General features: G+C 42.8%; 1 protein-coding gene across 1 annotated transcript; it reads left to right on the top strand.

Moving 5' to 3' along the window:
• The first annotated feature begins 57 nt into the window (after positions 1-57).
• Positions 58-9,966, top strand: fbln5 (fibulin 5). The gene is made up of 11 exons (XM_069711731.1): positions 58-292; positions 421-475; positions 718-766; positions 926-1,207; positions 5,276-5,398; positions 5,893-6,009; positions 6,285-6,401; positions 7,319-7,441; positions 7,697-7,823; positions 7,908-8,103; positions 9,395-9,966. Exons 1-11 carry the CDS (start codon positions 249-251, stop codon positions 9,554-9,556), a joined length of 1,395 nt encoding a protein of 464 aa, XP_069567832.1. The 5' UTR covers positions 58-248; the 3' UTR covers positions 9,557-9,966.
• Positions 9,967-10,567: the final 601 nt, after the last annotated feature.

The following is a 10,567-nucleotide window of genomic DNA, read 5'->3' as shown; positions in this document are numbered from 1 at the left end:
CAGTCAATTTGCATTGCTAAATAATCCGTACAGCCGACAGCGGGGCAGAAACGGAGCAGTCCATTTTGAATTCCTGCCCCTCTCGGTCCATGTTCTGAAGCTCCAGCTCGAGCAGACGGCGCTTCATGAAAACCGGGTGTCGGCTTCCGCGTAACGGCGCATAGTTGGGGGGGCGGCGAGAGCCCTACTGGAGGGGATCTGAGTTTACGGGTCGTCTCGATCTTCCCTGTGAGAGCTCACCAGAAACCATGCTGCTGGAAGTACGTGGCTTCAGGTTCTGCTCCTCTGTCAGGTCGGTACCGTTTTCTTCATCGCATTCCGGACTCTGTCGGTTTTGTTTTGTTTCCTATTTGAATGAGTTCGTCTCATCATCCTATTGTTTCACCTACAGCAGTTTAATAATCTCAAATGTGTTCGCAGGATGCTGGCAGCTCTGGTATTTATTCTGCTGTGCATCCAGCCGGGACACGGACAGGTAACACAACACATTTACTTCATTCATTCAGAGTGAGGTCATCACGGGCTGCAGATGTTCTGGTGCCATTTTATTTGAAAGTGGTTTATATACACCCGAAATCAGAGATTAAATGGTTAGAAAGGTGGAAATGCATATTTGAAAGAATGTAATCGATTAAAATATTATTTTTGCATTAGAAGTCTCATGATAAATCCAGATTAATATAATTCATGGGGAAACCGTCTCTGATCTCTCCTCAGACCTGCACAGAAGGGTTTGCATATGACCGCAGGGCCCGGCAGTGTATCGGTAAGTGAAATTACCTCGTTTAGTCTTTTATTACGAAAGGTTAAGTTTTATTCTGGAGTAAAAAAAAAAGCAGCTCGTGAAGTCTCTGACGCAGCTGGGGGCCTCCCAGATGTTCTGGGCGCAGGAATGTTCTTATCAGCGCGCGGCTCTGTGTTCCAGATGTGGATGAATGCCGCACACTGCCAGATGCGTGCCGCGGAGACATGCGCTGTGTGAACCAGAACGGAGGTTACCTATGCATCCCGAGGACTCTCTACAACCAGCCGTACGCACCGCAGTCGCCGAACCCGCCGGAGCCGGCTTACCCGGACACCTCTGTGGGATTTCCGGACACCTTCCTCCCGGGTCCTCCCCGGTCCGTGGAGCCCAGCTACCCCAGAGTGAGGGGCGCCGCGCAGTGCCTGCTGGGATATACTGTCGCAGAGGATGGCACCTGTAATGGTGAGTCAGTGAACGCACCGAAACTAACAAGTCATTAATTTAAAGAATCTCCTCAAGTAAAAGTTTAGTTCAATGGTTCTCAACCTGAGAGGTGAGGCACCTCCGAAGGGTATCAACATGAATCTGACGCGTTCTAAGACATCTCACAAGTTTTTGTGCTCTTCACTAATCTTTGCCTTTTGTGAGGTGTTTTTTTTTTAAAGTTTTTTTTTTTTTTAAGTTATTTAAGTGAAATTATCTGAGCTATTGTCAGGCAAAACGTCTCTTATTGTGAAACTGCAAAGAACTCAGATACCCCTGAATCATTATGAAGGACTTTTTGTAAAAGCTCACAAACTGGATTATTTTTTAAATAATTTATCACATTTTATGACTTAAAATCTGTGTTTTCTAGTCAAATCTTTAACCCCAGTTGTCAGTTATTATTTTTAAAATAATATATTGTATTTTTTAAGCTTATCATATTTTGTTATATTAATTCATGACATTATTTCTCACTGAAATGTAGAAATAGAAACACTAACTTTAACCCCCAGGACCTGGGTTACTGCTTCAGGACAGCTCATTTAGCTCCACATTGTCATATAAATTATCAGTCACACAAGAAGATGCATAAACTGCTGTTGAAAGTTTTTGAGCCATGTTTTCTGGTCTTATTCCTTGAAAGTCTTCGGTTGGTCGTGATGTTTCCTCCCTTCCATCACAGCTAGAGAATGTAAACAATGAGCCTGACGTCATTTAGTTGTTTTCAGCAGAGGGAAGGTTTGTTAACAGATTGTTTAACTTTGCATTTCAGAGGAGTGAAGATCTATAATTATGCATTATTTAAAAGATTGGAAAACATGAAACAGAAATAAATTTTTCTGCTTTCCCTCTGTGTGTATCATCCTGTGACCCCTCAGACTGTGACCTCTAAAGTTCAGAGTGCTTTTCCTGTTGTTGTTTTCATTGGATCCTCCTTTCTTGTTGCTCTGTCGGTGCAGCAAGCCTTCATATCACCTTCTCGGAACTTATTGCTGCATCAGGGAGGCTGTAGCTCAGTTGGTAGAGTGTGTTGCACACTAATCGCAAGGTTGGTGGTTTGATCCCAGCTCCTCCTGTCCACATGCCTAAGTGTCCTTGAACAAGACACTGAACCCTAAAAAAAGCTCCTGATGGTGTACCATCACACCGTTGTAAGTTACTTTAGATAAAAGCATCAGCTAAATGTAATGTATTAATTATAATAATCATCGTTTGCAAGGGTGAGCGATCTTCTGATGTCTGGATTCACAAAATGTGGAGAAATCTCTGTACACAAGGCTGAAAACAGACGCAATTCTGAAGTGAAAATCATTGCATGGGCTCAGGAACGCTTCCGAAAATCATTGTTGGTTTTGGAGCAACAAATGCTGCCATCCAGACATCTTTTTCAGCTATGCCAAACCACATTCTGCTCCGTAGTAGAAGCCGTGCTGTTGTCTGCTGCAGCTGTTTGTAGTCTGCAGCGACTCGGGTTGGATGTTTCGAGACATCTGTCGCCTCCTGCTGTTTATCAGATGACGCGGTGACAACGGGGAGATCAGATAAAGGACAGAAACGTGGTGTCAGTCGTTAAAGATTGTGTTTGAACTCCGGGGAGAAAATCATTAATCCATCAGATCACAGGATCAGATGTGTTTTGGGCGGCTGACCGGCCTGCTGTCACCCGGCCAGAGCGGAGGGACCTCCGAACGCCTCGCACCAAATACATCTCATCTTTAATTGAGTCTGTTGGATTTCACAACCTGGAGAAATCCCAGCTGTCAGATAAACACAGAGTCCCCCCAGTGTGTCCGAGCGTTCTCCCTCAAGTCCATCTGGGGTGTTTTTCTGTCACTTTGGATAAATCAGCTGGGACCCTGTAATGAGGGGAAAATGTACACATACAGTACAGTTCTCTGCCTCCAAAGAGAGCTAAGCTCATGCACAAATATGGGCTGTCTCTCCTCGGAGGGGAGAATCGGCTCACAACCTTGTTTGGGTAAACTACACTGTCCCGGTGCCAAAAGTGAGGTCATGTGTTGCCAAATCTGTGTCCTGAGGAACAGGCCAGTCTCTGTGGGGGCCTCTCCTAACGAGTGCCCCCGAAGGCTGGCGTGTGTGCGGTGATGTAATGGGCCGCTGATTGATGCTGAAACTACACAGACTGGGAGTTCCTGTCTGAGCGTGGAACAAACACGGCTTTGTTTTTAAAGTAACGGTGAAATGCTCCATCAGTGGCACCAGCGGCACCAGTCTGGGAGAACAACTGGGTTAATTCGGTCTATGGTATGCCTGCATGCAGTTGTGGGCTTGTTTATCCGTGTTCATGCAGTCACAGTCGCAGTATGAGCCATCTCTGCACCTCTTCACCCAAATTACAGAAAAGACGCGCAACCCTGATTAAAAAAAAAAAGGTTGTGAAGCGCTTTCAAATGTAAATAAAATGTTGAAACAGACAACAAAGGGAATTAATATGTACTTGATTGAGCACTAAACGCACTAAATGATCCATTTGAACTAAAATTAGACACTAAATCTGAATAGAAGAATACTTTACGTATAGTTCGATCCAGTTTCTGCAGTGCACCGTGTTGTTTTTTATTCCTCTCGGGACACTAACGCTCATTTCCTCTCCTATCTCCGGTTCTTGGGGGGGATTTTCGTATTTTTACTTGAGTCCGGGGATTACATGCTTCTTGCGGCCTGGGAAAACTTTCCAACCGCTTGGGCTTTTGAAACCAATGGACACACTCAGAAATACAGGATTAGAACACAAAACCTTGTGTTTTGATTGTAGATAAATGAGCACAGCAAACATCAGTATGCAGGAAAAGATGGATTAATGTCATTTAAAGCCACTTGTGTTCAAATCTGGTGTGAAAATCTTCCTCCTGCTGAGGTTTTCATCAAAGTTTCAGGTCTTTTCAGGTCTTGCAGCTCGTCTCTCATGTCTCCATGCAGCTGATTGTCAGCAGCTCCTGAAACAGCCTATATAAGGACAAGCTCCTGCAGCGCAGCTCCACATGAGCTGCAGAGACGTTTTCACTGCGAGCAGGTGCCATGTAGCTGTTGGCTGGAGGCCGAGCACTCCGGGGGCCCCCGTGAAGGGCCAGGGGTCCGAGCTGGCACCCAGGGCAGCGCAGACAGACCTTATCACAGCTGTCTGTCCAAACAACAACAAAAAAAGAAACACCCCACCTCCCACCCATTTCCCCCGCCAGGTTTCTAGAGGCTGGAGACTTCACGGTCTGAGAACCACGAACAGAGGCTGGAAATACTGATCTGTCACATCCTCATAAGGAAATGATGGCGAGTTCATGACTGTAATCTGAGAAATCTCTAATCTCATGGAAAAACAATTGTTCTGTGTTGAAATGTTGCTGTTTTTTTAACTCAGGGTGGTGAAAAGCAGAAACTGTTGAATGGGAGGGTGTCACTGCAGAAGGAAAACATTTCGAGTGTAGTGAACGTTTTGAGCAGGAAGCCTGGATTACTGCAGCGGTGTTCCTGTTAGTAACAGAGATGGAGGATTAAACTAAAATATAGAGTGAGAACAGTTTGTTCTATAAAGTTACGTCACTTGTAGATAGTTTTTTAATTATTTTAAATTCACAATAGGAGTAAAAAAGAAAAAAGATCCCAAGTCAAATATTTATGTGAAGTGTAGCACGATTATTATCACAGGAAGTCAGCACATTTCACTCTTTAGCAGGTAAATCGCAAATTTCTTCTCCTGGACTTGCAATTTTTGTTAATTCCTGCAATTAAACAGCAAACAAATCACTTAAAAATCCCTAAATTGTGTCACAATTTTTAGGAAAAACACAGCAATATCAAACATTTTTGATCAAAAAATCTGTCTATATTTAGAGTATGTTCCTGGTTTCTAGACTTCAGTTTCTAGAACAGCAAGAATTTATGTTTTCATGCTTTTATTGCTGATCTCTTCCTCCAGAGTTTCCCTTTTCATTTTATTAGCTCGTCTTTTTTATTTATTTGTCTGTTTGTCCATCTGATAACATTCTTCTCTCTAACATGACCGTTTTCTCCTCCTCTCTCTTGCAGACATCGATGAATGCGAGAGAAACTCTCATCACTGCAACCCCACCCAGGTGTGCATCAACACGTCAGGGGGCTACACCTGCTCCTGCAACGAGGGCTACTGGCTCATCGGAGGACAGTGTCAGGGTGAGTCGCATGTTCTTAGATGGTAGATATGAAACCAGGCAGAAATTATGTTCTAATTAGCTTATTTAAAGAAAACCTTGTGATTTGTGGTGCGTTTAAGGAAGCCCAGACAGTTTAAACTCAAGCTTGTGTTTTGTGTGGAAAATCCAAGTGTTGAGCAAACATTGTGAGATGGATCCTATACATTTAGTGATGAAAAGTGGTGTTTTTATTCTTAATTAAGAAGATGAGGGTATTAATGCTCATATTTCCAAAAAATAAAAACCACATTTCTTGTTGTCTCTGTTTGATGATACAGAAAAGAAGACATTGATTCTTGTTTTTATATTTTGAAAATGCCATCAGGACCCCTGAAAGCTTCATCTCTCCTCTATAAGAACAGCACCCTCTTCCTGTTCTGTGCAGTAAAGCAGCCACTGACTGTAGATTTAATTAATAAAACACAGCATGTGCCGGTCCATCACTTGTCTTTCTTTTTATCTTTTTTGGACCAGATATCGATGAATGTCGCTATGGTTACTGCCAGCAGCTGTGCGCCAACGTGCCCGGCTCGTACTCATGCTCATGCAACCCCGGCTTCATCCTGAACCCAGACAGCAGGACCTGTCAGGGTAACACACACACACACACACACACACACACACACACACACACACACACACACACACACACACACACACACACACACACACACACACACACACACACACACACACACACACACACACACACACACACACACACACACACACACACACAGGGGCAGAGTAAACACACACACACACACACACACACACACACACACACACACACACACACACACACAGGGCAGAGTAAACACACACTCCCACGTTGTGTTGACGTCCCGCTTCCGTCGTTGCTCCAGATGTGGACGAGTGTGAAGAGGAACCCTGCAGTCACGGCTGCTTCAACACCTACGGCTCCTTCATGTGCAACTGTGACGAGGGTTTCGAGCTGGCGGCCGACGGCACCAACTGCATCGGTGAGGAACTCACTGAAAGAATTTGACATTTGAATGCTTTAAATAGTAAAATTTACTCTGTTTGAAGTAGGTAGGAATAAAGTTTGATGTTTCAGAGCGTATATTCTGTATTACTTCTCATCTCAAGTAAAAAAAAAAAAAAGCTCTCAAAACCAGCATGTAATAACTGCATAGACTTTTTATGTTACAGTTGTTTATCGTTTGCAGCATCACAATGTGTGACAAACAGCAGATTCTTGTTTATCGCAGAGGTGATTGTTACAATATAAACCAGAAGGGGCCCAAATACTTTCCTATGAAGTACCAAAAATTATTCAGGCTCCAGGTCCAGAAATAAATGTTTATGTGATGTGAAATTACATTTAATCAAAAGTGCATTATATTTTAATTTAACTCAGTTTTATTTATTGAGTAAAATCACTTTATGAACAAAAAATAACGACAATAAAATAAAGGAAACTTTAAAATGAAGATGCAAACAACCTCATTAAAATATCCTATGTAATAGTGAACAGTAAAGAGACTTATAAGAGGAAATGCTGAAACAACATGGAAAAGTAACCGATGGCTGCAGGGCAGGAGAGAGAACGGTTCTGGTTCTGCAGTCTGAGAGTTCAGCGTTCTGGTCGGCTGTTAATAATTTTACTGGAAAATAACATTCTCAGTCTTTAGAAAAATCAAATTTCAGAGTAATTCAAACATTCCTCTTTGATCTGTTTGATAGTGATTTTAAAAATAACAATTTTACTAATGAACTAACAAACTATTCAGAGCTTCTACTTCATCTCACCTGCATGTTTTAAACTGAGAGGAAACACGTCCTCAGAGACGGCCCAAAGCCGACTTGGGTGAGTCCTGCTGGTGTGGATGTCTCACTCTGATGAGCACTAATCATGTTTTATTATTTTTTTGTGTAGACTTGGATGAGTGCAGTTTCTCTGAGTTTCTGTGTCAGCACAGATGTGTGAACACGCCGGGTTCGTTCTCCTGCATCTGTCCGCCGGGTTATTACGTCTACGAGGACGGACGGAGCTGTGAAGGTAAAGTCCACAACAGGAGATGAATGCCTCGTCTCGAATCTTTCAGTTTAATGTCTGTATTTCACTTCTTGGATGTTAAATCAGGACAGACGATGTGTTTCTCGATGAACTTCTTTCTTTCTGCATCATGTTTGTGTTTAAGGGAAATGTTGTTGATGCTGTCTTGTTGTTTACCTGATGATGATGATGATGATGATGATGATGATGATGAGGATGCATTAACTGACTCTGACTGTTGTGTGTTTGATTTTAAAGATGTCAATGAATGTGACACTGGTAACAACACGTGTACAACAGCACAAGTGTGTTTCAATTTCCAGGGAGGCTATACATGCCTGGATCCGTTACAGTGTATCCTGCCTTATGTTGAAGTTAGTGACAAGTGAGTTCCCCTCCTTCCTCTTCCTCAGCTGTTTGTGCCTCTTCATGTATTTACCTGTTTGATGACTTGTTTTATTTCTTGCAGTCAGTGCATGTGCTCAGCCGAGAACCCTGCATGCAGGGAAAAACCCTTCACCGTTCTGTACCGACACATGGACCTGTCGTCGGGGCGCAGTGTGCCTGCAGATATCTTCCAGATGCAGGCCACCACGCGTTACCCCGGCGCCTTCTACATCTTCCAGATCAAGTCGGGCAACGACGGCCGAGAGTTTTACATGAGGGTGAGTCAAGAATAGATCCATGAACTGCAGTCATGATGGACAGGATGCAGAAGAGTGTTTTATCTAAACTTTATGTGCTGTAAAGTGGATTTTTAATGGAAGTCTTCTGCCGTACAAAACCTGAATCTGATGGGTTTTATGTTTCTGACAACTAGAATCACCACCGAGCATTTGTCTGCCTCCGCTAACCACTCAAGTTGGAGTTTACATGTATATCTGTCCAAACCCATATAGATACTGAGCTCACAGTAACCTTTGACCTCCAAAATCCTAACATTTCATTGCTGAGCCAAAGTGAACATTTGTGACCAATCTGAAGAAATTCCCTTAAGGCGTTCTTAAGAAAAAAATTGCGTACACAGGCATGGGTTAATGTGAGGTGATAGGGATCTTGACCTTTGACCTTTTAACACCAAAATCATATCAGGTCATCATTGGTACTGAGTGAATGTTTTTGCCAAATTGACCAAATTCCCTGAAAGCGTTTTTGATATATCGCATTCACAAGAACAGGACGGACAGATGAGAGGTCGCAGTGACTTTGAACTTTGACCTTTGATCTCTGACCTCCAAACTATCATCAGTTCATGCTTGAGACTGAGTGAACGATTGTGCCTCATTTAAAGAAATTCCATCCTGGCGTTCCTGAGATATCATGTTCACGTCAATGAGTTGAATTGGGGTTATAGTGACCTTAACCTTTGACCTTTGCCCCATAAACTCTAATCAGTTCATCCTTACTATCAAGTGAATGTTTTTGCCAAGTTTGACCAAATTCCCTCAAGGTGTTTTTGAGAAATCATGGTAACGGGAATATGCTACCTCCGGCTGTGACTTTCACCTGGATGGAGACAGAAAATGTGATTCTGGACAGATTCTTAAAATATGCCAAAGAAACTTAAATTATTCTGCTCCAGTTTCAGTTGTTTACATACTCTCAGGCTTCTAGTGACACCTGTGATTTCCCTGCTATGACACAATAGATATTTATGAGCGCAAAGAGGATGGAAACCAGGAAGCAGCTGAACATTCAGTGCTGCATTCAGCCAGTAGAGGGAGCTGTCGGTGTGTGTAATGAGGCTGAGAGGCTCATTTTGTTCCTCTGACTTTATAAATCCTAATAAATCAGATTGATATTTAAATGTAAAGATTTTCTGTGACTCAGTGGAGTGAAAACCTGAGATTTATCTCTGATCTGACCTCGCTTAGAAGAAAACAGAGTCACTGAATCACTCCTCTGTTTCCTGCTCGTCATTCCTCACATTCCTCCTCTGTCTCCTTCATCTCACAGCAAACCAGTAACGTGAGCGCCACCCTGGTCCTGTCTCGACCCATCAAAGGGCCAAAAGAGGTGGTGCTGGACCTGGAGATGGTCACGGTCAACAACGTCATCAACTTCCGAGGCAGCTCCATCATCCGCCTGACGATATTCGTGTCGGAGCATCAGTTCTGAGCGTCCCACTCAGACTCCATCACGCAGCTGGTTTGTTTAAAAAAAAAAAAAAAAATCATGATGTCATCGTCAGTAGAGACACGTCCGATCAGGACTCAGATCAGCTGATGGGAAGGATTCCTGTGCTCGGATCCCCCGCCCTGCTTTAATGGACTCTCAGCTTTTACGGCTGTAAAGTGGACTTTGGACACACAGAGGGACATTTATGGTCTGACGTCCTCTATTCAGAAAGTTGTCTTCCTCATGAATCTTCTTCATCCCTTCACATACGTAACATGTGAACGTGGGCTTCATCCTGAAGTGTAACTGCGCGATGTTTGAGATGATATAACAGCCAGTCGTTAACTGAATTATTGATCACAGTTTTCTTTTTCGACCAATAAATGTCTTCCCCACACAACTGTCCCTGGCGTGAGACGGCTCCTGGACTCCCGAAACAGTAACACATTGTCACAGTATCATAATCGCATTTTACATCCCCAAAGTCTGGGGACACTGTGGAGGAATCTGGGTGCACATATAAAAACTTTACTGAACACATGTTGGGATTATATGAGCACATTATAATAACTGTATATAATTTGGTCCAATGGAGAGCACTATAAGAAAATCTGGGATTACATAAAAGGAACACATTTCAGGGACAATGACAAATTAATTATATCAAATAACTAATTTTGGAAACAGTTTATGAAACCCTAAAAATGCGGGATTACATTTATTTACAATCATGGGGATTTGGGATGAGTGTGGGATTATACCAGCACATTTTTGGGGCTTTGTGTCAAAATGTATTAAAAAAAAAAAAAAAAAATATGTAGAAGGAAAACATTACATTTTTAGGATTTGGCTGCGCAATAACAACAATAACTGTCCCCAGTATAAGCAGGCTGCTGAACTCTAAAAGCAACATTTCTGGGATTATAATGATATCTGTAACAAATTGCATGGACACGATAACACGTGCGATATTTGGGTGCACTGTAACAAATTTAGGGGATTATATCAACA

The sequence above is a fragment of the Brachyistius frenatus genome, unplaced genomic scaffold (assembly GCF_029030835.1).
Source record: "Brachyistius frenatus isolate BFR_SWC_R1_liver_20210118 unplaced genomic scaffold, ASM2903083v1 Contig_102, whole genome shotgun sequence".
Lineage (NCBI taxonomy): Eukaryota > Metazoa > Chordata > Actinopteri > Embiotocidae > Brachyistius > Brachyistius frenatus.
The sequence above is the reverse complement of the archived record's forward strand: the minus strand, read 5'-3'. Positions and strand labels throughout refer to the sequence as shown.